General features: G+C 37.6%; 5 protein-coding genes across 11 annotated transcripts; 3 read left to right on the forward strand and 2 right to left on the reverse strand.

Annotated features, from left to right (window-relative positions):
- Window positions 1-167: 167 nt before the first annotated feature.
- Window positions 168-1240, forward strand: LOC103854645 (late embryogenesis abundant protein 47-like). Its single transcript, XM_009131601.3, has 3 exons — window positions 168-325; window positions 422-679; window positions 767-1240. Exons 1-3 carry the CDS (start codon window positions 197-199, stop codon window positions 923-925), a joined length of 546 nt encoding a protein of 181 aa, XP_009129849.1. The 5' UTR covers window positions 168-196; the 3' UTR covers window positions 926-1240.
- On the reverse strand, window positions 1068-12545 carry LOC103854643 (protein MON2 homolog). 6 transcript variants are annotated; one of them, XM_009131598.3, is made up of 44 exons: window positions 12240-12545; window positions 11428-11613; window positions 11034-11123; window positions 10679-10749; window positions 10413-10568; window positions 10020-10137; window positions 9875-9930; window positions 9727-9781; window positions 9576-9632; window positions 9348-9449; window positions 9156-9236; window positions 8991-9043; window positions 8776-8845; window positions 8457-8520; window positions 8217-8365; window positions 7966-8096; window positions 7828-7885; window positions 7597-7694; window positions 7419-7506; window positions 7184-7249; window positions 7054-7113; window positions 6811-6897; window positions 6475-6661; window positions 6302-6345; window positions 6108-6215; window positions 5878-6009; window positions 5736-5788; window positions 5592-5640; window positions 5423-5481; window positions 5159-5298; window positions 4911-5074; window positions 4687-4815; window positions 4533-4618; window positions 4269-4384; window positions 4074-4186; window positions 3864-3987; window positions 3571-3692; window positions 3285-3468; window positions 3038-3215; window positions 2423-2747; window positions 2194-2333; window positions 1881-2005; window positions 1601-1802; window positions 1068-1419 (listed from the first exon to the last, which is right to left on the reverse strand). In XM_009131598.3, exons 1-44 carry the CDS (start codon window positions 12342-12344, stop codon window positions 1332-1334), a joined length of 4869 nt encoding a protein of 1622 aa, XP_009129846.1. In that variant the 5' UTR covers window positions 12345-12545; the 3' UTR covers window positions 1068-1331. The 6 variants fall into 6 exon arrangements, with proteins under 6 accessions (XP_009129846.1, XP_009129845.1, XP_033140353.1 ...); XM_009131597.3 differs by having other exon boundaries at window positions 7419-7512; window positions 12240-12544; XM_033284462.1 differs by lacking the exons at window positions 11034-11123; window positions 11428-11613; window positions 12240-12545 and having other exon boundaries at window positions 7419-7512; window positions 10020-10150.
- Window positions 12546-12791: 246 nt separating this feature from the next.
- Window positions 12792-20996, forward strand: LOC103854646 (probable nucleolar protein 5-1). Its single transcript, XM_033284493.1, has 9 exons — window positions 12792-14382; window positions 14463-18105; window positions 18362-18463; window positions 18552-18593; window positions 18662-18841; window positions 18919-19083; window positions 19159-19359; window positions 19856-20488; window positions 20564-20996. Exons 3-9 carry the CDS (start codon window positions 18386-18388, stop codon window positions 20855-20857), a joined length of 1593 nt encoding a protein of 530 aa, XP_033140384.1. The 5' UTR covers window positions 12792-14382; window positions 14463-18105; window positions 18362-18385; the 3' UTR covers window positions 20858-20996.
- A 256-nt stretch (window positions 20997-21252) lies between these two features.
- LOC103854647 lies at window positions 21253-24931 on the forward strand. The gene has a single exon (XM_033284579.1). The coding sequence runs from the start codon at window positions 22057-22059 to the stop codon at window positions 22846-22848; it is 792 nt and encodes a 263-aa protein (XP_033140470.1). The 5' UTR covers window positions 21253-22056; the 3' UTR covers window positions 22849-24931.
- On the reverse strand, window positions 22964-27392 carry LOC117131798. Of its 2 annotated transcripts, XR_004455194.1 has the most exons (3): window positions 26698-27392; window positions 25351-26613; window positions 22964-25268 (listed from the first exon to the last, which is right to left on the reverse strand). XR_004455194.1 is itself a non-coding variant. In XM_033284535.1 (2 exons), the coding sequence occupies exons 1-2, from the start codon at window positions 26834-26836 to the stop codon at window positions 25526-25528; spliced, it is 1227 nt and encodes a 408-aa protein (XP_033140426.1). In that variant the 5' UTR covers window positions 26837-27392; the 3' UTR covers window positions 22964-25525. The 2 variants fall into 2 exon arrangements, 1 of the variants encoding a protein (XP_033140426.1); XM_033284535.1 differs by having other exon boundaries at window positions 22964-26613.
- Between the last annotated feature and the right edge of the window lie 65 nt (window positions 27393-27457).

Raw genomic sequence — 27457 nt, forward strand, 5'->3', positions numbered from 1 at the left:
CATATGTCAGATCTCTATTGGCTAAATTAGGAGGCAAAGATGAGGAGAGAAAATTGAGGAGAACCCTTCTTCGTAATGTGTAAGAGGATCACAAAATTGAATGGCTCATGTAAACCTATATAAATTCCAAAACATTACAACTATATATTGCGTAGAACACAAGGAAACGAGAGGACTTTAGGGTTGACCAAACAAAATGAGCCAAGAACAGCTACCTATAGCTAATGACGTAAAAGAAGAGGCCAAAAAGACTCCGGCGACGGAGGGAGGCATTGCGGCGGATGACAAAGAGAAAGCTGTTGTCGCCGAGTCTTCCGGTGGACAGGTCCATAAGATATAATCCAATGTGTTATTTAACATGTAAAAGACTATCAAAAACAAAGTAAATAATCGAATGATATAGAATATTAAAATTTTGTAGGACGAGGGAGAAGTAAACCAGAAAAAGCCGGAAGGTACCATAACAATCGGAGAGGCTCTAGAGGCAGCGGTTCTTACGGCAGGGAATAAGCCGGTTGAGTGGAGTGACGCAGCGGCTATACAAGCGGCTGAGGTTAGAGCCACGGGAAAGACCAACATCATGCCGGGCGGTGTTGCCGCCTCGGCTCAATCAGCTGCCACTCTCAACGCTCGAGCTAACTCCGAGGACGACAAAACTACGCTCGCAGATGTTCTCACTGTAAGTATATGCTAGAAACCAGTTTCTTGATACATTGTTTGTCCTAACGATGTTTTGTCCTTCTTGGGGACACGATGGTTCTGAAAGGGAGCGAGTAGCAAATTACCGTCGGACAAACCAGCAACGAGGAAAGACGCAGAGGGAGTGACAGGTGCAGAGATGAGGAACGATCCTCATCTCACTACTTACCCAACCGGTGTGGCAGCCTCTGTCGCTGCGGCAGCTAGGATTAATCAAGCCAAGTGATACCATTCTTCTTTCTTGGCAGCTACGTAACTAATGCTACTGAGAAGCTATGTATGTAAACTAAAAACTATTTGTGTATATGTTAATGTATATAAGATTTTAAAGTTTTTGAAGTACATGTAAGCTACATTAGTTCAAAGAATATCCAAGAAGATCAGAATGAAATACATAAGTTAAACAAACATGGTAAGAAACCTCTTGCGTATTGCATCCTCAGCGAGAAAGAATAAAGACAGTCACATGAACAAAGAGAGATAAAACAGCACACAGAATAAATCGGTACAAGCTATAAGAAAGAATACAACCCAAGTGATAGACAACCAAAACTTATCAAGAATCTACTGTAAGAGAGAGTTTAAAGCTCAAATCTTTCTGAGAAACATTGTCATGTGTTGGCATGTTGCTATCAACTGGATAGGCTAACCTTTTCCAGGCCTAACTCTGTCGCAACAGCTCGTAATAAAACTTGTACCAGCTCTCTCACCCGGGTTTCCCTGAAGAAAACAGAACTCTCATAATCAAATTTTGATAAGAGTTTTGTATGTTTTTAGTTACATATTCTTCTCCCATTCTAATTTGATCGGTTTGATTACGAGTTTGTTAGGGACCATGCACATATTTTGTCACCCTTTTAGATATCAAAACTCCAAAAAGGAATGGAAGAAGTGATATTACCTTGATAACACAATCTCGCACAGTGAGGGGAAAAGGACAAGTAGGTGTGCACGGGCGTCACGATTATCTTCGCGTAGGATGGTTTTTAGATACGGTTGCAACGGAAGAACAGAAGCAGCCTCGGGGTGAATGGTTAGGCGGTCAAGTTCTTGGAGGGCAAAGGTAATCTCTTCGAGTCTAGCTGTTGGGATTGGACGGTTGTCTGTCAAAAGATAAACAGAGATTAAAGACTAGCAAGCGAAGAACATGTTAAGGTTCATAAGAAGATGAAGACCTTTACCTAGATTATTTTCGTCGATTAAAAGTCTACTCAAGATGAATTCACATCTTTCCATTAGCGTGATGATAGAGATCCTGCTCACCTCTGCTCTTGTTGTGTGCCAGTTCTCAGTTTCAGAGCCGAAACTAAAAAAAAAAATTGATGTCGGTATGTCAAACGAGGGAGTAAGAGTGAGTACTCTCTATGTGAGATATGTACAAAAAGTGTGAGCAAATAAAGTCTAAGATCATATTATGAAGTATGAGATGCTAGCGTCTTTGCAAAAGAAGCAAGCAAGAAAAGGAATCCTGGACATGCTCAACGCGAGATTTACCTGCTCAAGGAAAACAATTTTTGTAAGCATTTCAAGGAGAATCTGCTACAGTGGGCAGGCATCAGCTCCACAGTTTCAATAGGCAACGAGCATGTACGTGATGCGCAGCGGTCGAGAGTCGAAACAAGCCGCTCCAAGACCTGTTGATTCAAGATACGGAAAAAATCATATTAAAATTCACGACATTAGGATAACAGAGAACATTTTACATGAATTTCAAGCTGCTCACTTCTCGAGGTGCATCAACGGATGACTTAAGAATAATATCGCCAAGACCATCTACCAAGGCCATCTCAAGGGTCTCATTGGCCTTAAGCGCTGCTGGAGGGAGAGAATTTGAAGAAAGTGCGCGTCCACAATAACCAACGAGGAATATCTCGTAAACATCTCCAATTTCTTTCCAAATGCGTATCCGAGCAGTTTTGCTAGTTTTCAGGTCTGTGTCACCACCCACAGAACATGTTTTCACATCTTCAACTAGTAAACGGTTGAAGCCCTCAGCTGCTACCTTCCACAGTGAACCATCTGGATTGTCTCGCCTTGTCATCATGCACCTGGGAAAAAAACGATCCTATAAGTTGGATTGTACGTACTTATCCCAGACACAACTGGAGATAGTAATTAGACATGGTATTTCAAACACTCAACAAAAAAAAAAATCAAGAACTTTGAAATCAAATCTAGGAAGGGACGTGGAATTTGAGAGAAGGAAAGGGTGGGGGAAAGGTAGACCCTATATTAAAAATAAACAAAAACCTGTGTTTGCCTTTTGAAACTTATGTTATGAAACCATTGAGCTGAGAAGACATCTGAACAGTTATGGCATATAATGAGTTAGGTTTACCTTCTCAGATTCTGGATGACTTCCGGAAACAGGATATACTTTTCAACTGCAGGAGCCCGGAGGAGGAGCTCCACCAGAGCCGGGATCAGCTTTTCTGCAAACATATTACTAGTAATTCTGGTGGCTGGAATGGTTTTGTCAGGCGAATAATCAGCTTTGTGTTCCGATACTACACTGCCTGGGGTAAAATGAAAAACGAATATCAGTGATGACAATTGTCAAGAGTTAAATAACATCACGTACTTACTTGCACGATGACCTGTGGTGCTCTGCTCAATCTCCCCTTCCTCATTTGGCAGCGGAGAATCAACCCGTGGAAGATAATGCAGAAATTCTCTTAGCAGGATTAGCCACATTGATGAAAGGTGCTCAGGAGGACCCAATGAGGGCAAGATTTCCAAAACATGACGTAGTACAGGGGGAACATGGCCCTTGAAATCATCAATGTCATACGCATAAGGTAGACGCAGGAGGCAAATTTTGAAACTTAGTATTTAAGATGAAGAACGTAAAGAATGTGAGAACAGACTTACAAATTCAGTTTCAAAAGTTTCACTACTTATGATAGCCTGCTTTATAGCCAAATCTATAATTCCCAGCAATTGCATGTACATTTTATCATCAAACATCTTCAGTGATTGCACATATAATTCACCTGTCAAAACATTGGACAAAAATGAAAAAGGAAAGCGTAAGATCCAAATGTTACAGCAGAGAAGACCAACTTTGTTTCAGCCATTTCTATTCATTAAAATTGTTCGTCTAAGTCAACAGAGTAGTAGACTCTACAAAGATGCAGAAAACTCATTGGAAAAAAATGAATTACCTAAACCATGCAGAATCTCCTGTTTCACCTTGGATGCTGTGTCACCTGTGTAACTCGATGATTTCTGGAAAACAAGCTCATACACATCCATGACCGAATTAAGATATCGGAGTTGCAAGTTTCCCTGATTCATAAAAGTAAGTTAAAAAATGAAACACGGATATGACAGCACTAGTAGCTCGTAGATAGTTCAAGTAGCTGCACTGTTACCTTGACACAGTGAGACACAACAGCTGTCTGCAGACAGTTTATCGCTGCAAGTGATACTTCTTTACTCCCATTGAAAATGCTATTCTTAACGAAAGCCAGCAAAGACTCCCATCCTACAGAAGTAGAAGTTCCACGATATTTCAGTTTTTCCTAAACCACAAGGACCGCAGTCCAGGAAAATCACAATACACTCACCTGACCAGAAGTTGGGTAAGCTTTCAAGAAGAGGAAAATAGGAACGGAAGAGGCGGGCTATTCCTCCAAGGACAAGCACGAATGTTTCATCCCACTGCTTTTGTGCTGTATTGCGACTGCAAATCAGAAAGCGGATGGCAAGGTTAAGAGGTAGGAATAGTGGTAAGACTTTGAAAACAAATAAGTTATTCAGGTATTAATGACTATCAGAGCGAAATGGACAAATGCAAAAGACTTCCACGCGCAGAAAATTCTTTTTGTCACCTGTGATGTATAAGCATATGCACTGCTTTCCCTCCCCGAGTGCCTATTTCTTTTCCTTGCCATTCGTCCTTTGATGATGTTGCAGCCTACCAAAAAGAAGATTCACTTTTCACAAGAGACTCCTAAAATGGATCGATTGAATCACTTTCCTCACCTTGTGAGAAGCGCCATCCAACATCGGGAAGATATAGTTCCACAGACAATCCTCCCACATTCTTTTTGAAAGTTTGTTCCCATGACTTCCCAAAATCTGAAAAAATGTCCTGACAGCTGAATTCCTCACCTGGAATTGGAAATATAATAACAATGAGAAAATAAGATAGAGCGACACCAACTTACCAAGTAAAAAAATTCAAATTGAAAAGATATGACGAATACCTCTGGTCGCTCGTCATCCACGAGTTTCTGAATTAACGAAAAGACTAAAAATAACAATTTCTCATGATTGACTACTTGTATTCGAGCTTCATAATCTGGCTTGTTGGAATCTTCCACACCCTCACCAATTGTTTGCTGTGGAGTGGTATCATCAGTATTGAGTCCTGCAGGGGCAGCACAGTCCTAAACATTTAAACAGAGCTTCTCTTAAGGTGATAATTGCAGACTAAAATTTGGCAGTTATTTACCCGATTCTTTCTCCATTAGAGACCCATGGTGGAGCCCCTTTGCTACGAAATCAGTCAAAGTCCACAACAGGCCAATGGCTGTTAAACTTATATTCAAATCAGTCTTCTGTGCACTGTAAGCTCCAGTAACGTCTATGCACCTGAATATTAACATTACTAATTAGTAATTACCATCCCCATAGGTAAAATGTTGACATCTCTGACAATTAAGTATTAACAGGTAAAATAAGGAACATAGTAATTCAAAATGAGATAGAATCTTACACATGGAGACAGTCTTCCGGAAGAGTAGGAAGTCCATCGCTCATAATAACCCGGAGACTCTGCAAAGAAAAAACAAGTTATCAGTGACAAGGCATCAGTAAGCGATGGGACTAAGGTCATACACAACAGCTGACTTTTACCAGGGCCAAGGAAGCAACCCTTGACTAACCTGAAACCCGAGGGTCACCACATCCTTTTCTGATGCGTCGGCAACAGACCTTAAAAGAATAGGCGAGGAATAGGATCAGTAAATGGAATGGAAATTCACTTTGACAATGGGAAAAAAAAACTAGAAACTGAGCAATAAATATACCTTAACATTTCAAGAATGCCAGGCCAACTATAGTACAACTTTTCCCCACATCTCTGATGAGATAAGATTTATGCAGGAGCAAAAAGTTAGATATAGAAGATACACAAATGTTGATCTCTGAATGTTCATATCGTATATATACCTCCAGTACATGAAGGAGGATTTTTAAGGAACCAACTCGAACATCGGACTTTTGAGCAGAAAAGTAAAGAGCCCTGAGAGAAGATAGTACAGCACACTCAACTGACTTCAACTCAATTGACTTTGATTCTACCTAGGAAGAAGAACAAAAAGAAGAAATCAAATAAGGTTATTTTTGCATGAGATGGAGAACACTCGAATTTAAGCAAGGACAGTGAAGAAAAAGCTCACATCCAGAGTTGCATCTCCAAATTGCTCTGAACCTAATACAGCACATATGGATTGATCCAGGGCATCAAGCGCCATATTTCTCAAGTTCTGATTTGAATGTTCAGCGAGCTGCAATATGCAGTCGAAGTGTCAGTAAACCCCAGAACAATGTCAGGATATCCTACAAACAAATAGAGTAATGAATACCGCGTCACCTCAAGAAAGTGGCCAACAACTTGGTCCCATAGAGGTTCCACCCCTGTCGCACAAAGAAAAACAGTAATTTCACAGAAACAAATCCAGACACTAAGAAAACATACAAGGCGACAGCATGGAAAAGAGAGATTATACTCTGAAGATGAACTTAGAAAATCAATTGAGAACATACTGTGGAGATTATTTACGAGAATAGATATCATTCTGTCCACCGAAAAACTGATGCTCCCAATTTGTTTACTTGAAGCTGATGAAACACTACCCGAAGTTTCTGTCATGGATTGATGGGACAACATATGGAGTGCAGAAAGAAGTGATTTCACAGCAGACACATGCATCAGAGCCGAGCTTTCAAACAGCTTACAAAATGAAAGCAATGAGTCAAGAACCAGGATTTTCAGAAATTAAATAGCCAACAAGTAGCTCTAGCCATAGAAATCTCAACAAGAAGAAATTAACCAGACCAATCCAAGGCCATAGATTATAGAAGAAAACTGTTTTGCCTTACTTGAGAATTTAAAGAAGAGAGAATGCTAAAATCAGCATACTGCCTAGAAGGCTCCCTGGTGAGCTTTGGGACTGCAGTTGCGACTTCCTACAAGTAAAAGATAAGGTTATATTGCCCTAGAGCTTCGTAAGAGTATTCACAAAAGTGATTAAAACATGAAAGATAAACTACCTATCATAATGATCAGGCTATATTATACAACAACAAAAAAAAAAATCCTGCACGGGGGTTTACCAAATTTACCTGGGTGGTTGCATGAGGAGAATGAATAGCTCGATCTAGGGCTGCCAGAGTTTCAAGAACCTGTATATGTTTATGATTTCCCGTTATCATGAGATAGTTTACTTGAACATACATGAAGCAAAATACTCACCAACACCCATGATGGCCCCAATACGTTATGCAACCTATGAGCGACGTTGAAGAGTGTTCTCAATGCCTGAATAATAATAAGACGGACTGTTAGCCAAGCACATTTAACCAAATCATATTGCTGACAAAAAAAAACAAATCATATTAAAGGGAAAATCTGCTAAGGAGTTCTGTTCTTTCAAAATGTGCATATGAGGATGAATGAGAAACTGGATTAAAAATGTCATATTAAATACCTGTACATTCTTGGGTGTCAGAACAATGGCATCTCTCTGATCAACCTGTATTTCAGAACGTTTGGACATAGGAGACTGTACGAGGCTGCTGAAACTACATATGAAATCCGCAGTATTAACCGGTTAGCATTGTTTAAGTAACTTTGACATGATATCAAAAGCACAACAATCAACGTACCTTCTCCTTTCGGCATCAGTTGGCAAAACGATGGTAAATTTACAAAGCGATGCAAGATAAGAGTTCAAGGGTTCAACAGCATGAAGGACGCCACATGCCTGAGAAAAAAAAGGATGCCCATCAATTCTTCTGGATAGGTAGACAGCATAAGGTTAATTGTCAATGTTAAAAGTGAAAAGCAAAGACGTCCACACAATGCCAATTAGTATCCACATACGTATGTGCATTTACCTGAGTAAATGCTTGATACCCTTTTAGTATCTCCAATACGATTGCCTCACCTTGTGACCTTCAAGAACAATTAGATTAAACAACGTCTTCAGTGTTTGCCTCTTCACAATCAATATATAGTCCAGAAAAGGGATATACCTTGATAAAATAAGGGAAAATGCGTCGAGTATAGTCAGCCACAATGAATCTACCATTGAGATACAGATATGTGAGGTTTTCCCAGTATAATAATCAGACGAAGGATGATGCTCGTATCTGGGGGATTCTAGCTGGTGGTTTGACGAAAGAAAAGTAAGAAAAACAAGACACCAACGGGCAGAGGTTAGAAAGAGAAGAATGTAGGCCAAACAGTATTATGGCATAGCGGAGGAGAACCCTGCATCAATTACCTCCCCAACGTCTACTGCTTCATCTGTTAAAGTGGCGACTGTAAAAACAACTCCAAGTAAGCCTTCAATTGCCAAAGTTATTGCATGAGCTTCGCTCGCAACAAGAACAGCCGCACTGGAAGCATCATTATCAAGAATCCATTCAATTCCTACAGCCGTGGGGAAAATTTATAATGACAACTTTTAGAAGAATAAAAAAACAACTGAACTATGCGATCCTTAGAGGTAATAATTGATTACCTTTAGCTTTGCTACTAAACATCCCAGCAACCGCTGCTAGACTTTCCTCACTCGTCTCCTGAAACTACTTTCAGGAAAACCAACTCAAGAATTTAGCTATGTTCTAACGTTTTACTCTTGTTATGAGATGTCTTAAGTTAATTAAGGCAATTTATAGTTCTTGAAGTTGTTCCTATTTTTTTTTTTGGTACACAAAATAGGTAAAAAAACTAAACGTAGATTGAAAACCAACTCGTAAACAAATAAGATAGCGACTACGAGACCTCAAGAAAATCGAGACTAGAGAAACATTACAGTCGACCTGCCCGACAAACCCCACCTGTATGCTAGAAACAACTCGAGCAAGCGCTTTGACCATGCTCTCCACAACATTTGTATTTTTAGGGTTCCTTGAAAGATAAATTACTATTAGATCACAGAAGGAACATGATCCAGAAAAATATAACTTAATCCACTGCACAGTATGAAGAAACAACATTAATGTAACATGCAACATTGAGTGTAGCAGCACAAAAAAGAAGTAAGTAGCCTTACATATCAAAATTCTGGAAAAGAATCCGTAATGTTCTTGCCTCAACACAGAACCCCTATTTAATGACATACACAAGATATCTTAAAAATGAATCAAAAAGAAATTGAACTCCTTATACTATCTTATATATACACGTGCAAGTACTAATTTTGAAATATAACGATTACCCTCAAAATCTCAAGAACAAGAATGCGATGCCACAATGGCAAATCCAAAAATGTAGCTTTCACAAGCATATTTAGGAACACCTGTACAGACAGAAATGAAATGGACGCACATCAGTACAGAAAACTTGCAAATATCATAGTCAACAGGAGGAAATGTTTAATGTGCTTGTTCCTTTGCGATCAATACTGTACCTCGCATTCTGTAATGAGAGACGAACTATACAGTCGAATAATATGAGCAACTGACCGCAGCACCAACCGGCGGAAATAAGGTTCAACCATTTCTCCCTCGAGCTGAGTAGCCAAAAAATTTAATTCCATGAGTAAATGCACGTAGATAAGCTTTAACGCTAATCCAAGTTTTATCGAGATCACGTTGAAGTATACAAAGATACAAAAGGCAGTGAGGCATGATTTTACCTCTGAGCTGGTCCGAAGTGATGTCATTAGGAGGGAGCAGATTTGGTGACGCAAAACCTGATAAATAAACAGGTGAACTTTTACAGTTGGTCAGCATGCTAATGAAAGGATGAAAAAGAAGCGCCCATTAGGTAGAAAATCCTAGAAGTACCTGTTCGTAGGGAATTAGTATCTTAAAAACTGACATATAGTTCGACAAAACAAACCTGCAAAAAAAATTGAGAACTCGTACATTTAAATAATGATTTTCAGTCCATTTCAACATGGGAAACTATATCTAGAAATTCTTGCCAACTCACTCAATTAGTTCGAGGGAAAAGGTCCTTGGAAGAGAAGTGACATGCAACCAAGCCGCCTGAAGCATAAACAGAAATATTAACCTTGGTGGAATAACTTTAATGACACTTAGCTGGAGATATATAATATAGTTGAATTAACACATACAGATCCACCTGCAGCTGAGGCTGTCAGGTCCTCAAGCAAACGCAGACCGAGTTTACCGGTTTCACTCAAAGTGTCTCTCATTGTCGATCGACCAGAGATAACACCTTTCTCCAGGGACCTGGTTCATATTTCTGTTAGTCTATTAATAGCTGTAACAACAAATACCAAAGGTTGCAATTGATAAAGCAGGACTTCTAAATGGAGAGCCTGTCTCTTTCATTCTATCAGGAAAAACACAAATTAACCAGCATATAACAATTGCATCACCCTCTGTGAATTAGAATAACCAAAAGTCCACCAAAGTGCAAAAAAATATGTGGAATGTAAAGAGACTGAGAGTACAAAGAAGGGGTTGAAAGAGTAAGTTAGACAGAGATGATCAGGACTGCATACTCTGAACTATTGATATTCTGACTCAAATCTCCAGTAACTGAGCCAGTCCTTGCTGTTTGACTGCTTGATCCATATTTAAGCATAGGAAGGGACTCAGCCGAAACCACTTGATCAAAAATCATCGCAACTGCTTGCCTGAAGGTAGCCGCAGCAGTACTGGGAGACCAAAAACAGGATCCATGGTTTTTAATTTTGACAGTTAAAAAACGTTAGAAGAGGAATATACCATCGAATTAGTGAGGTTGGTTTGAATGAAAGCAACTTACTTGTAAACACTAGGAAGTCGGTTGTTATCAAGAAGCCTGAGACAGATACTTAGTCCGAGAACCATATTTTCCTGGAATTAAGAAAAATGCTAAAGCCTCACAATAACAAAGCCATAAGGAAGCAGATCTATGGAGAACTAATAGTTTTACAATAGCATAATACAGTTTCTCTTACTGCTCTTGATTAATGGGTCACTTAAAAAAAGAATTTCCTCACATCTGCATTCTATTGTTATATACATAAAACCATTTTAACATTCATTTACGCAAATGCCCAGGATCAGAATAATTAAAGTCCACCATCATTTTTTGCTTTAGACTTCCATTCTTACTAGACCAAGCTTTTCGAACTCACCTCGGTTTCTGGATGTAAGCGAGATTGAAATATTATTAGAATAGTCTGCAGAGTCTTTAGTTGGATATTTTCTTCAGCCATTTCTGAATGCTGCGAGTAAGGAAACACCACGTTAAGTAGTGTTTTGCATTAAAATTCATCAAGTACAAATGTAAAATTATATCGCCCTTTCCATCCTAAAAAGTAAAAACCAAAGAAGGCATGTGTCTAGCAGAAAATCATGTATGAGAAAGACATGCTAATGAATGGTTAATTTAACATGCTAAATAAATAAATAAAAAGTGAAAGAGATAGAGAGCTGAACTTCAATTCTCAGGTAAATTCAAATGCTTTTGTTGCATTACAGAACAACTAAACAAAAACTCTAGTCCAAGTTACAGAAACTCTGACTTACATCTTTCAAGGTATCAAGTATCTCCTTTAGAGATGATGGTTCAACAGCATCATGAGATATAAGCTTCTGCAAGCACGAAAGCCCTATAACACTAAGTTTTGTGTTCCTGACTCCACATGCCATCAGAAAGATCCGAAGAATGTCTTCATTGCTCGAAAGATCACTTGCACTCGATGACGAACGAAGCTGACAAAAAAAAAAGAACAAAATATAAATAAGTTCAACTATTTTACAGCAACCGCTCTCACAGCTTGAACTATAAGACATTTACAATTCAATTCACTAACTATACTCTAACAAAGATTCTGAAGAATAACAGTCAGTGTGACACAGCCCTGTAGGGCACCAACCCTAACCTCTCTCATGTGCGCCCTTCCCAGCCATACATATAGGTTATTGATGCGCTTGGCGTTACTCGAATCCAAGACCTCACCCTTTAACAACACTTCAACAGGATGAGTTGTCATCAATTGACCATCAATAACCTATATGTATGGCCGGGAGGGGCGCATATGAGAGGGGTTAGGGTCGGTGCACTGCAGGGCCAGAATAGAACCCACAGGGCAGGTAGTTCAGTTCCCATGGGACAGGTTGTTACAAACAGAGATAGCTGTAGAGTCATTCAAAAACAATTCTTAGATTTGGAAGTATGCATAACAAAGCCACTCTTCACATGATCAATCAGACGCAGATTCAATCTTAGAGTGACAGTTCACAACGCATAGTGGCGAGCTAACTAAAACAACGCACAGTGAATTCAAGCTCGATCAGCAGACGTGTGCATTATCACTATGGAGAAAATCTAATCTAACCTTCAAGATTGCGTGCTCCGCTCCGTCTTTGACGGCGGGGTACCTCCGTCGCGCCTCCGCGGAGAGAGCACGGAGATCCGCCTCCAAAGCCGCTACCAAAGCCATATTCGTACTTAGGGTTTAGGGGGAGAGTTAGATGCTACCAGGAAAAGAGCTGAATCGGAAAGTATGGCATCGAGATCGGAGGACGGTAAAGCTCCGATTTGAGAGGAATTTGGGATGGGAACGAAGGTGAGAGAGATCTTCTCAATTGTGATTTTGAGCTGTTTATCATGCGCATGTCACGTGCTTCAAATCTCTTTGGAGCTTCACAGATTTGGTACGATTGGAAATAAACCGGCTTATACCGAGGGTTTTTGGGATTTTGGAATTAGTTTAGCATGTTACATGTTTATGATTCTTATTTATCGCTTTGATTGCAATCATAATAAATCAAATCAAGGTTAATTTACATTATGGAAACTTAATGGAGAAGAAAACTAACAATATAATCTATGAGGGCTTTTTTCTTACAAAAATTCTTTATAGTTTAACTACGTGTTTAATTAAATATTAATATCATCTTCACTTCTGTTAAACATAGTTGATGTCGTCTAAATCATATTAAACATAGTTTTTTTTAATCTGTCATTTTCAAAAGTTTGTGTATCTAATGGGAGACAAAAATTAGTTTGTGTATTAAACGGAAATCCAAAATAGTTTGTGTATTTTATTAGCACATGAAAATGAGTTTGTGTAACTTTAAATAATTTTCTTTTTACATTTGACCACATTTTGACCACATGTATAGTTAAACACTGACGTCATCGTCACTTCCGTTAAACATAACTAACGTCGTTTAAAAGCGATGTGTAAAATCTACGAATTTCAAAAGTTTGTGTATTTATTAGGCAATATAAATTAGTTTGTGTATTAAATGGAGATCCAAAATAGTTCGTATATTTTATTAGCAAATAAAAATTAGTCAGAATTTTCTTTTTTATTATCCCAGACATTGATGAGACTTTGCTAAGAACGACGTCGTTCGGCAGTTTCACCGCGAGAGTATTCTCCCATGAACAAGCGTTGTCAAGAGTCTCAAGACCAGCCCTGGGCAACAAGCGTGGCTAGTCCTTTAATGAGACTTTTGCTCGATGCTGTTTTAGCAACAAAAAACAAAGGAATAGTTTTTTTTTTTTTTTGAACAACTGGATGGTTTAAATATGTTTAAACAATTGAAAACAAAGGGATGGTTTAGCAACAAGAAACAAATGGATGGTTTAAATATGACATATATGAACACAAAAATATATTCATATTTCTGTATGTTAACAATACCAGTTATTTTTGTATGAACTAAACTACAATCTAATAAAACATTATATAATTTATTTAAGTAATTAATAATTCAATAATCGCCATTATATAATATTTATATAAACATTATACATTGAAAGTAACTACATTGTACAATAAATATAATAAAAACTAATTATGAAAACGTTCAAAATATATATTATCTAAGATAAATAATTAACACTAGTTATAAATTAAAAAAATTAAACTGGTTATAATATGAATCAAATTACTAGCAAGATAAATTACACAAAACAATTATAATTAATGTTAATTAAGCCCCATTAAATAAATACTACATCTCTCTTAACCATTAGCACTAAACAACATTCAATTAATTTAATTAATTTAAACTAAAATCTCCAATATAATGCCGCGTGGTCATGATATAATATTCTTTAATCAATTGACCCATGTAAAATATATGTTCACTCTAAAACTGATCCCGGTAAACATTTTAGCTGGTTTCGCCACTGGTCATGATATAATATTCTCTATTCCATACACACGCCCTATAATATATAGAAATAATATATTCCTTGAAAGGTACATATTTTAAAATGAAAGTAATCTAGAAGTACTCAAATTTAAGATTTGTTATTCATTGTATTAAGTCATTTGATACATTATACATCTATAAATAGAGGATCAAGCATAACAAAAATGAAAGAAAAGCCTCAAAAATTAGGCATAACCATTGACTCTACTTAGAAAAAAAATGGTTCTTACGGATGCTGAGATTCTAGAAATTAAAAGTGAACTCGAACGTGTTAAAAAAACATCAGAACTAGATGAAGAGCATATGAAGGTAAGCTTTCATTTTAGTTCACCTTTAACTGTTGTTTTTTTACACACAAATGCTTATTCAGTTTTTTTTTTTAAACTTAGGATCTAGAAGAAAAGATGACCGAATACTTAGAAAAGGAAAAGCTTATGGGTAGTTTACTTAATGCTGTGCTAAAGATGACAAACAATTCTGTTGCGAAGAAACAGGCTTCCTCATCTCCATCAATGCCATCGGCCTCAGGTGACAAGGGAAAGCAGAAGTAGTAGTAGTTCTTTCAAAGCTTTTATGGAATAACTAATCTGAGATTTGTGTAATAAAGAAAAGATTTCATTGTCTTTCGGTTTCAAATATGTAGGATTCTCGTGATAAACCAATAAGTCTCTTTTGTTTGTTTTTTGGATCCTCCCTATACCTTTCTTCATCATTTTAATTTTAAAATAAATTCTGTTTTGGAAAATTAGCATACCACACTGATATTCACGTACGTGTACAGGCCTCCAATTTTTTTTCTCACAAAACTTATCTCTCTGAGTCTCACCATACTTCTTCGTCTCGTCTCCATGGCGCTATGAGAAGGCTCCATCTTCCCCCGCCATGTCCATCTTCGTCTTCTGTTTAAGTTTCTCTCGGTGATGCTCTATCCCCATTTGGTTCCAGGGGTGTATCTAAGGATGTTAATGTAGGGTAAAATAACCCAGTCCAGTCCAACCCACAAATAACCTGACCCAGTTTATACTCAACCCACGAAAACCCAGAAACATGAAGGTTAGAATCTAAACCCATAAAATAATCCAGTAGGGTATAGGTTTACACCTGGGTATCCAAATTACTATTTTGTTTGTTCTAAAAATATCATGTAAAATATTAATATCATTCATGTGAGCTTTAATATATAAACAAGATTTTACAGTTTTATAGGAAAACTTGTTTTAGCGGAAAACACCGTTTACGGTTTGGCGGGAAAACTCGTTTTTTCAAAAAAAAAAATCATTTTGCAGTTTTGACCAAAGAACTCATTTTGTGGTTTTGGCGGTAAACCTTGTTTTGGCGGGACAATTCATTTTCAGTTTTTGGCGGAAAAACTCGTTTTGCGGTTTTTGGGGGAAAAAAACATTTTTGCGAGAAAAAATTATTTTTGCAGAAAAAAATCATTTTAGCGGAAAAACTAAGTTATACCATGATTGACCCAACTAATTTTAGACGGGTAAAAACCCAAACCCATTATTAATGGGTTTGGATAAACCAATGGGTATTACCCATGTTAACATCCCTAGTGGATCCATCACATTATATAGTATGTGGCATCTATAATAAAACATATTTTGATTAGGGGCATTTATATAAATTATAGATAATTATTCTAGGAATTATAATTGGAACTTTTAGCCATCTAATTGGAAGGCTTATTTGTTGTGGGGCTGGCTTGTGATTCATGTCATATGGGTCTCTGACTGTGGGGTGGAGGTGTGAGCTCTGCTCCCTGTAAATTCAAGTCTCTTCGACCTCAATTCTTGCTATCTCATCTCCCCTGATTTTTATATTTGGTGTTGCTTATTGTCCTGAATTTGATTTGCACGTTTAGCAATTACATGTAGAGGAATTTATTCGTTTGTTGTGCTTCACGGTTCACTTTCCTTCGGGAGGGTGTAGTAAGGTTTCAGAGTGGTGATGTTGTTCCTTTCATCTAGCCGGCTTAGAGGACAAGTTTAGTAATGCATTGTTTTTATGTCGAAGACCAGATTTTGGTTTCAGACAAGTGTCCCAACTCAGATTTAGTGGGCTTTCTCTGCTTCTTGAGAGGAATTGACATTTGTTCAGACGGCATGATGATTTAATTTCTTGCTCGCTTTATTTGTTTGTTCAATTTGTCTCCAGTCTTTCCTTCTGTTCCAGACCCCGCTCGATCTCTTATTCAATACTTCAAGTTTGTATTGCCACTTTTTGGCATGCTAGCTAGTAGCCAGTAAGCTGAATGGCTATCAATTGATTTTTTATACGTTCTTACATTTTTTGCCATGGAACCAAGTTTATAAATGTTACATTTTGTTCATCGCACTCCATAAAACATTAATTTTCATTTCTTGAAATACTATTTACATTTTTTTTGCAAAAAGACTAATCAGTTTATATATTACATATATCTCATTATTTTATATAAGGGATAAAACTTAATGAGTTTTAGTCTTTTAGATGAACTAAAGAATTTAATATGAATTTTGTTAAACCACTTAGAGCACTTTTAACGCTGAGGGTTTCTTAAAAAAAAAAAATTGTTTGAAAAAAAAAATTATTAGCGAACCAATCACGGATTACCACGTGTCGGTGGGGTCCGCGAACAGTGCAAAAACCCCTCCAAGATCGATCCTAGTTTGATATGTTTTGTGATCGGTTTTTGCAAAATTAACGGGCCCCACCATTATGAAACCCTTTTAAGGTACCTCGTTAATTATGCTCTTAGAGTCTCACCTAAAATCATAAAAGATTTTTAATTTTAACTAAAAAACTCCACGTAGCACTAGAAAACTTGTAAAACTCACAACCTAAAATATTTTTAGTAACATTAAATTTTATAGTACTTTAAAATTCGATAATATAATTTTAAATAAAATTTTAAAATTCATGTTTGAAAGAATTTGTTATTTTTATACAAATGACTTTAAACTGTCAATGGAATACACACCAAAAAATATTTTAAGATAAAAGAGGTATCAACAAAAAAAACTAAATAATCTTAAATCTTAGAGTTAGTAATAGCAAAGAACACCAAAACGGTCTTGAGTCAGCACTCAAAACACATACAAACTTCAGCAAAACTAATTAAAAAACACCAAAACTGTTCGTAAACAATATATGACTATAAAACTACTGTAAGAGTTTTGACTTAATTTTACAAATTGCTCAATGTTCGATTCTTACTTAGAATTTTCAATGTATCATCTAAAAATTACTGGTCCGGGTGTTTCAGGAATCAGCACAACTTCTACCTCAGCCTTTGAGGGGCACAATTGGATGCTTAGCTCCAGCCACCCGGTACAACTTTTATAACCGTAACTGATTCATCTTCGTGAGCGTAAACACACACACACACACACTCTTTTTACATGATCAGAGATTCAGAGTTCGCTTATATGAGAACGTGAAGACAAAAGCCGATGACTCAGCATATATGTTGAAGCTTTTCTTCTGTACAAACTCCAAAATATGAATGAGATTCTTACTCATCTAGAGAAACTCACACAATCTCTGTTCCAGGTCGTAACGAACCATGACCCACAAGTTTTAGCAACAAGAAACAAAGGGATGGTTTAAACAATTGAAAGAAAATAAATCCACCGGTCAAATCTTTCAAGCGACGTAGACATTAGTGAGACTGTTGCCGAGAACGACGTCGTTCTCAAACTCCACGGCGAATCTTCTCTGGTGAACAAGCGTGGCTACTGGCTACTGGCTAGTCCCAGAGACGTTGTTACATTTACAGTTACGCAAGTACCACATTCCAATTAATGGGCCGAATTTATTAGGCCCAATAGACGCTTGACTTTTAAAACCCTATTTTAATTTTTTTTTTTTGGAACAACAACCCTAGTTTTAATTTAAAAGTTACAAAAACAATAAAACTGAGTTTCTCCTACAAACTATAAATAACTTTTGATTAAACCCTAAACAAACTCGTGGCTGCTTGTTTTCTCTCTCTTTCCTCTCTGTGTCTCCAACTCTACACAGCTATTCGCAAAGCCCTCCGAGGTAATGTGTCTCTCTCGCCCTCTCTCTTACCGTTACCAGTGTTCTTGATTCTATGGTAAGGGGGTGATCACAACAGCCTTAGCTCGTGTTCTGTCTATCTTTCTTTTCCTCTATTTAATTGAGATCATAATGTTTAGACTAAGAAAATAAAAAAGCGTTTGAATTTAGTGTCTTTAGCTCCCAAAGCTTTTTGTTGTTATCAATGCATTGAGCTCACTTTAATGGGTTTTTTTTCTTAATCTTGTTTTTTTATCAGGTGTTGACTTAAAAGCTTGTAATAATGCTTCTACTGTTTGAAACGCCTGGAGGTTTCGCTATTTTTAAAGTATTAGATGAAGGGAAGCTCTCTAATGTCGAGGTTATCATCTTCACCTGCTGGAGGTTATGTTTTCTTTTTATTAAATTTGGTAATTTTTATTTTAAGTATGTTAATTTGATCCTTGTAGGATTTGGGCAATGTGTTCTCCTCTGCAGAGTCAGCTCGAAAGGTGAGGATACGTTCATTGGCTTGCATCTGTAGTTTAAGATTCTTACAGCGTTTCTCTGTTAAGTACAGATGGTGAAGCTTAAAGCTTTCGACAAGTTTGACAACACGTCCGAAGCACTTGAAGCAGTAGCCAAACTAGTGGAGGGAACCCCCAGCAAGGGTCTCCGCAAGTTCCTAAAAGCTAACTGCAAAGACGAAACCTTAGCCGTTGCTGATTCGAAGCTCGGAAACATCATCAAGGAGAAACTGGTGTGTATTTGATTTTTTTTTTTCATTTGTGATTTGTTTGTTACTTGCTTCTCACGTTTCTGCTTCCCCTCCTCTAGACAATAGACTGTGTCCACAACAACGCCGTTATGGAGCTCTTGCGAGGCGTGAGAAGCCAGCTCTCCGAACTTATTACCGGATTGGGGGAACAAGACTTGGCTCCGATGAGCTTGGGGTTGTCTCACAGTCTCGCTAGATATAAACTAAAGTTCAGTTCCGACAAGGTTTGTCTTTTAGTGTCTTGATATTTTCTCTGTCTTTCCCATGTCCTAATGCTTTAGTTTTTTTGCTCTTGTTAGGTTGATACAATGATAATCCAAGCTATTGGTTTACTTGATGATCTTGACAAAGAACTAAACACTTACGCTATGAGGGTTCGTGAATGGTACGGCTGGCATTTTCCAGAGCTCGCCAAGATCATAAGTGACAATATCTTGTACGCCAAGTCTGTGAAGCTAATGGGGAACCGGATCAATGCAGCTAAGCTAGACTTCTCTGAGGTGTCTTTTTTTAATATAATTAATATTAAGTATTTTTTTGTTCTATTCTTAATATATGTATATAAATTATTATAATAAAAAATTATAATTCACTTTGATTGTAGAGAAATTCACTAGAATAACCATTTTTAAGTTTTTGTCACAAAAATAGTCTTCAATGAAGAAAATGACCAAAATAAGTTTTATTTTGGGATATGGTTTCAAATTTTAAAATAAAAAAAAAATATTAAATTTTTCAAAAGAAAAATATTATTTTGGTCATTTTCTTTCTGAGAATTATTTTTATGACAAAAACTTAAAAAGATTATTCGATAGAATTGCACTTGATTTTATCTGCACAAAATCATAATTTTATTTAGTAGTAAAAAAAAGATTTGTTGCTTTTTTTTACAGTAAATTAGTAAAATAATTTAATCACTTTCTAGAACCATTCTCTTTTGTTTCAAGATTTGAGTTCTTGAAACTAATTTTTTGTTTGTTTGTGGCCCTATCTCAGATATTGGCTGATGAAGTTGAAGCTGAACTTAAAGAAGCTTCTGTGATCTCCATGGGAACTGAAGTCAGCGACCTTGATTTGATTCATATTCGTGAACTCTGCGACCAGGTTCTGTCTCTTGCTGAGTATAGAGCTCAGCTCTACGACTACTTGAAGAGCAGGATGAACACAATCGCGCCGAATCTGACCGCCCTCGTTGGTGAGCTCGTCGGTGCTCGTCTTATCTCTCACAGTGGGAGTTTACTGAACCTTTCGAAGCAGCCTGGGAGCACTGTTCAGATTCTTGGAGCTGAGAAGGCTTTGTTTAGAGCGCTTAAGACCAAACACAATACTCCAAAGTACGGTTTGATTTTCCACGCGTCTGTTGTTGGACAAGCTGGGGGGAAGAACAAGCCTAGGATCGCGCGGTCGCTGGCTGCTAAAGCTGCTCTTTCGATCCGTTGCGATGCGCTTGGTGATGCGGGAGATAACTCTATGGGAGTGGAGAACCGTTTGAAGCTTGAGGCAAGGTTGAGGAGTCTAGAAGGGAAAGATCTTGGACGTCTTGCTGGATCGGCTAAAGGCAAACCGAAGATTGAAGTTTATAATAAGGATAAGAAGATGGGGTCTGGAGGTTTGATTGCTCCTGCTAAGGTCTGCTTGATTGTTTCTTCAACCTTTAGTTTTGTTTGCTTGATTGTGTCTTACTTGAACTGTTGTTTTGTGCAGACATACAACACTGCTGCAGACTCTCTTCTTGTATCAGCAGAGAATGGTGTTAAAGAGAAGAAAGATAAAAAGAAGAAGAAAAAGGCTGAAGCAGAGGAGGAAGAAGAAGCCAAAAGTGAGGAATCTTCAAAGAAGAAGAAGAAGAAGAAGGCTAAAACAGAAGTAGAACCTGAAGCTGAAGAAGCTTCAAAGAAAGAGAAAAAGAAGAAGAGAAAGCACGAGGAAGAAGAAACCGAAGAGCCTGCCAAGAAGAAAGAAAAGAAGGAGAAGAAGAAAAAGAAGAGTGAAGCCTGAAGAGAGGTTTTAAAGTTATTGAATTGCTTAACTTTTATTAACGTTTAATTGTTTTGTTATGCTTTTGATTTAGTTGGTTCCCACTTAGTTATCTAAAACTTTAACGTTTTGTAAGTTAGTGTGTGGTCTTGGTCATTTTCCCAGAACCTTGCATTACAAGTTAACGGATTTAACTGGATGGTCTAACCAGGTTTAACCATAAACTTTCATGATCTTTTTTGAAACACGTTTTTTATTGAAACAGGCTTGGAACATATTATATGGATGTATAAGAGTATGCCAAAATGATAATGAAAAATTAATGGTGGTTCCACACACGGAAAATATTAGCAAAGAATAACATTATTGATTGACACATTAGCGGTATTAAACTGACATTGTTTCAAAATAAAAAAGGATTAAGTATTCCCTCCAGTAATAAGTTAGTGTATTCTAACTGAGATTTTGATTGATTTGTATTAAAATGACAAATGTTCAAAATGAATTTTAAAAATTCATTTAAAATCAAGTTTTATTGTATTTGATATTTTATAAAGTACTAAAAATTCACTGCTGTTGAAAATATTTTAAATTGGGGGATAATTTTAAATACTTTATGAAATATCAAATTCAATAAGATATTTTCTTATGATATATCAAATTCAATAGAATAATCGAGCTGAAATACTTTGTTTAAATATCAGCTAAAATACTTTATGAAACATCATGTTTGATAAAATATCAAGTTCATGAGAATTGATTGAGTTTTTTAGTTAAAAAAAATAAAAATAAAATTTCATCGATTTATGTGAGATTAATCTAGAATAGTTTAATGAAAATCATATTAAATCTCCAATCATGCAAAATCATCATAATTTTGAATACCACCCCTGACAGATTTCTAATACTTCCAACAAAAATATGACAATAGTTCAACAATCATATATTCATATCTGATGATGAATATTCAAACAGTTATAAAAAGAGAAGACGAATCAAGGTAACAATAACAAATGTTCTTAGACTGATGACTATAATAGCGGCCAATCAATCATCGCCACGTAACCAGTTTTTGGCGAGTCCAAGCACACGAGTCGGTGGTCAGGACACCTATATATATATATATACGCGTAGGGTTTCTATTTTCGTCTCACTCCTCCCTCTTTCATTCACTTCTCGCATCGATCCATCATCTTTCTCTCTTCTCTTTTAGGTCAACAATGGCGAGAGGAGGAACAAAGAGAAAGATTGAGATCAAGAAACGTGAAACCAAAGAACAACGAGCGGTGGCTTACTCTAAACGCCGTAAAACGCTCTTCTCCAAATCCGCCGAGCTCTGCTGTTTATCCGGTGCAAACATCGCCGTCTTCGTTACCTCTCCGGGAGATAAACCCAACGTTGCCTCTTCCTTCTCGGGTCACGCCTCTGCCTCAGAGATTGTTGATTGTTACTTCAACGGCACGCTTCCTCCGAAGATTAGTGGTCCTGAATCCAAGTCAGGGTTTTGGTGGACGGATCCTGATCTTTACAGTTCTTGCGATGATCTCTCGCAGTTGGATGTGATCGAGGATCTTATTAAGAGGACTAAGAAGGATTTGATGGATTGCCTTGAGAAGCAAGAAAAGTCTAGGGTTTGTTGCTTTGATTCCCATCAAAACCCTAACTCCTCCTCACAAGCCGTCACTATGTATCAGAACACTAGCAAACCTCTCGACGGATCTTCACAAGTAATCTATGGCGGTGAGTCTTCTTCAGGGCAATCTCGTTACTTGGTGAACAAGGATGTTGGTAACTGCTTATGGGAGACAAAGAAAGAGAATAACCTAATTATGAGTGTACCCCAAGAAACAGAACAAACACAGTCGATAATCAACGTGGATGGTGGTGATGAGGGTCAGAGCTTTTGGGATGAACTCTGTGACGAAGATATGTTTGGTCTTAATAACGGTGAAGACGATGTCATGATCGACATTGGGGAATTTCTCAACGAAATAGAGAGTGGGGAAAGTTAGTCACTGTGGTACTATTTTAAAACTCTTGTTATAATCCTTAATTAGGTACTATTTTATGAATATGTAACGACGATGTTGAAACTATTTTCATTTTGGGAAGCTAATTTTTCTCTCAGAGTTTCTCTTTGATTGTTTGTTCAAACAGGATTCTTGTAGATTAATCAAAATATTCGTTATATCTGGATACTGTTTGTTTATAGCTTTTTTTTTAATTTGATTGAGTTATGGAGTAGTAATATTTTAACATACAACTATAGCAATTTGATAACATATATCTTCGGCTTGTTTCTAGAAGCAAAAAAAAAACCATAAAATTTTAAGTTCTTTCTACCAATATATATTTTTCTGCAGACTAACAGAAACACGTAAAGGACATGGGAGTAGAAGAAGAAAGAGCTGCTAGAGAAATGCCTGTTCTAGAGGCTAATGATAAGACTCAATCTAACATTGATGTAAGAGAGCATCGTCGGTCTGGCCAATGTTTTGTAAGAGAAGAAACCATTATAGTTTGAAGTTAAAGAGAGGCAGAACGAGAAGGGAGTTGTGCAGATATGTTTTTTTTTTTAGCAACCGGAGTTGTACAGATATGTAAATTACTCAAGAAAGAGAATTTTTGCGAGAGAGGAGGAAACAAAAAGCAGCTCTTTAGGCACCATAGATGATGATCAGATACGTCAGGATATGTGTGTTTCCTTGAGCTTATGATGCATAAACAAGGTTTTACTTGCTATCGAAAATGTGATGCTTGCATCTTTAGAACATGCCTTTCTGTTGTTGTACAAAATTTCAGAGACTTTGACACATCCATGACTGATGAAGAAAAGTCCAATGTCAAAAACTCTGAGTGTTATGCGTAGTGTTTACCTGTCAAGATTTTATCTATGTCTTCTTTCTTTCAAGATTCAATTTTCTCTTTTGCTTGTATAACAATCCAACAAATACCAAAAAAAAAAAAAAGAAGATATATCTATATATGTGTACGCAATGAGAGTTATCTGCTATCTATCTAAAAGTGAGCAATCTTTTCCGAAATTTAACGTAGTAAACATTTGAAGAGTTCCTTTTGTCGTTTTCAGCTTATGGCCTCTTTTGTTTTGCTATAATCTTGGGTGATTGGGTAAGCACCCAAAACTAGAATCAAATTCAAGTCCAATATCAGCTGGTTTAAACCGGTCGACTAGTTCTAGAGGTTTTTTTTATGTCTTATCACCTGATTCCTGGGGAAAAAAATATATTTAGTGCTACAAAATAGATGGAACCACACTTCCAACGAATGTCAAAAGATAGCCAAATCGTCTGTGTCTGGGCCGAAACCCGAATATAGACTGGCCGAATACCAACAACTTTGTTGCCAGTAACATCGAGAAAGTTTGTATCAACTGAGGGGTCAAAGGCTCAACATCTTTCTGGATGGACTAAGTGACCACTACAAGAAAACAGAGAGATTCTGATGGCCAAAATCGTCGGAAGTTCGTCGGAAAAGGCCTATTCCGACGCATTTCTGACGAAGGCGTTCGTCGGTATCATTTCGTCGGAAAAAAAGAATTCGTCGGAATTTCGTCAGAACTTCCGACGACTTTCTGACAAATACCGAGAAATGACATTCTGACGAACTTCCGACAATATTCCGATGCGGACACACGAGACTAGAGTTCATCGGAAAAACTATATACCGACGGAGACGGATCCTCCGAAGATTCCGACGAACTAAGTTCTCGGTAAATACCGACGGAGTCTGATTCGTCGGTAAATACCGACGGAGTATGACTCGTCGGTAAATACCGACGGATTACGATTCGTCGGTAAATTCTGACGACTCACCATTCGTCGGTATGTTCCGACGAATCATAATCCGTCGGTATTTACCGACGAGTCATACTCCGTCGGTATTTATCGAGAACTTAGTTCGTCGGAAAATGTCAATTTTAATACGAATTAATTTTGCATTTTTATATATATTTTTTATATGAAAAATTAATTAATAAATAAATAAAATCTGAAATTTAAAAATAATAATATTATAGAATTTAAATTCATACAAACCGAAATAGAAAAAAAAACATTCAGAAAATTTAAAATTCATGCAAAACGAAAGAAAAAACATTCAGACAGTTTTAAAAAGCTGAAAAAAACTAAGAACTCGAAGACATCAAACGATCTAGCTTCTGCATTATCTCGGCGTTGAACTTCTTCTGGGATGCCAGCTCAGCAAGGATAGTGGCATTCTCCGAACGGATAGTGGCATTCTCCGAAAGGATAGTGGTGTTCTGCTCCTCCAATGCCCCAATTCGTTCATCTTTGTCATGTAGCTCCTCGAGAATCATGGGATCGGCATACGGAGCTTGCGAAGAAGACGCCGGATACGAAGAAGCACGGCGGGCCAACCCAACTAAACGGCCTCCTTTCCTTTTAGGAACCGCCTACAAAAATATTTAAAGTTAGTAAATATAGACAAATTAGTAATCGACATTATAAAAAAAATATATTAATAAAAAAAATTACCTTTTCAACCATCTCATTTATTTGCAATAGGGACAAGTTGGTTGAAGCTCCCGTAGAATCGCCGTCATCAGAGAGAGGCTGAGATTGAGTTGCTATTTCAGCTTCCACCAAATCAACGACACATTTGATCACGGGATCCTGAATTTGACCTGTCTTCTTGTTAGTGTGAGCCACCTTAATGAGTTGGAGACGATCGTATGTCTGGAAAGTCACTTATTGTCCACATAAGTACTGCCCGCATCTGAAAGTTTTCTTTGCACGAAACATCGTATGTCTCAAAACCATGCGCCCATAGTTGTTGCAACTCATATATCAGTGGTTGAAGAAACACATCTAGTGATCTTTTAGGATGATCTGGACCGGGGACGAGAATTGAGAGAAACAAAAACTCTCGTCGCATGCACAAGCTCGGCGGTAAGTTGTACGGGGTCACGATAACTGGCCATAGAGAATACTGTCTTCCATGCTTTCCAAACGGGCTGAAACCATCAGTAGATAATCCAAGATAAACATTTCTTCTCTCTTCCGCAAATTCTGGATATGTTGACTGGAAATGTTTCCAAGCCTTCGCATCTGAAGGATGTCTAATCTCACCATTTGTGGAATGCTCTGCATGCCATCTCATTGCTTTTGCTGTGCGCTCACACTGATACAACCTCTTCAATCTTTCCGTCAAAGGCAAATACCACATTCTTTTGAACGGGATCGGAACTCTTCCCCTCGTCTCCTGATAACGAGGTTTCCCACAAAATTTGCATACATTTCGTGTCTCATCCGCTCTCCAGTAGATCATGCAGTTGTCAATACATACATCTATCACTTCGTACGGTAGTTGAAGACCGGCTACAAGTTTCTGAACCTCGTAGTATGAACCCGGTGCAAGGTTATCCTCAGGTAGAATACCTTTGACAAAATCAGTAATCGCATCCATGCATTCTTCAGCCAAATTATAGTCTGTCTTAATACCCATTAATCTAGTTGCAGATGATAAGACTGAATGACCATCTTTACAATTTTGATACAAAGGTTGTTTTCCTGCATCTAACATATCAAAAAATCTCCTAGATTCGGGATTTGGTTCTTCCCCTCTATAATGATCATGTACCATCTGCTCAGTACCTACACCATAATCTATATCCGTTCTAGGTTCTTCTAACCTAATATCAGGCTGAAGTTCACTAACAGGCTGAGGTTCGCTAGTACTACCATATTCATAACCAGTTTCCCCATGAAGGTACCAAACTTTATAATTACGTGAAAACCCTTTCATATACAAATGAGTCCAAACATCAAATTCTTTTATAACCTTATTATTATTGCAAGTATAGAAGGGACATCTTAACATACCACTTTTTGCATCCGGTTGCTGTTGAACAAGCCTCATGAATTCTCCAATTCCTTGAACGTATTCTTCCGTAAGCAAATTAGTGTTGGGATCCAAATGAGGTTTATCCATCCACGAACGATAATAAGCTCCTGAAGACATGATTTTCACGAAATTGTTATGACTAAAGAGAAAGAAGAGAGAATGAGGTGTGAATGAGATGAATGAGGAGGGGTTGCATTTATAGGAAATTGCTTACGGACATCCGACGACTTTCCGACGGAATACCGACAGATATAAAGCATTCCGTCGGAATTCCGTCAGTATTTTCCAATCTCGAACGGCTATAAAACGGTCATATTTATTTGTCGGCAACGGTCACTTGGTTCGTCGGAAATTCGTCGGAAAATACCGACGGAATACCGACGACCGTAACGGTTATATCTTTTCATCGGCATATCGTCGGAAATTTGACGGAATATTCCGACGACTTTTCGACGACTACAACGGTTATATTGTTTATCGGAATATCGTCGAAAAGTCGTCGGAATATTCCGACGACCCTTGTTTTCTCAGAAATTCGTCGGAATTAGCCGACGGAATTCCGACGACTTCAGATTTTTTGTTTTCGTCGGAAATCGGTCAGAATTCCGTCCAAAGTGTCCGACGGCTGTGTCGTCCGTCGGAATCTCCGTCGGAATTCGGCGTGTTTTCTTGTAGTGGACACACCATCAACCCGACTACATACATTGTTTCATGACTGTGTGTAGAAGGATTCATGAC

The sequence above is a fragment of the Brassica rapa genome, chromosome A02, assembly GCF_000309985.2.
Source record: "Brassica rapa cultivar Chiifu-401-42 chromosome A02, CAAS_Brap_v3.01, whole genome shotgun sequence".
NCBI lineage: Eukaryota > Viridiplantae > Streptophyta > Magnoliopsida > Brassicales > Brassicaceae > Brassica > Brassica rapa.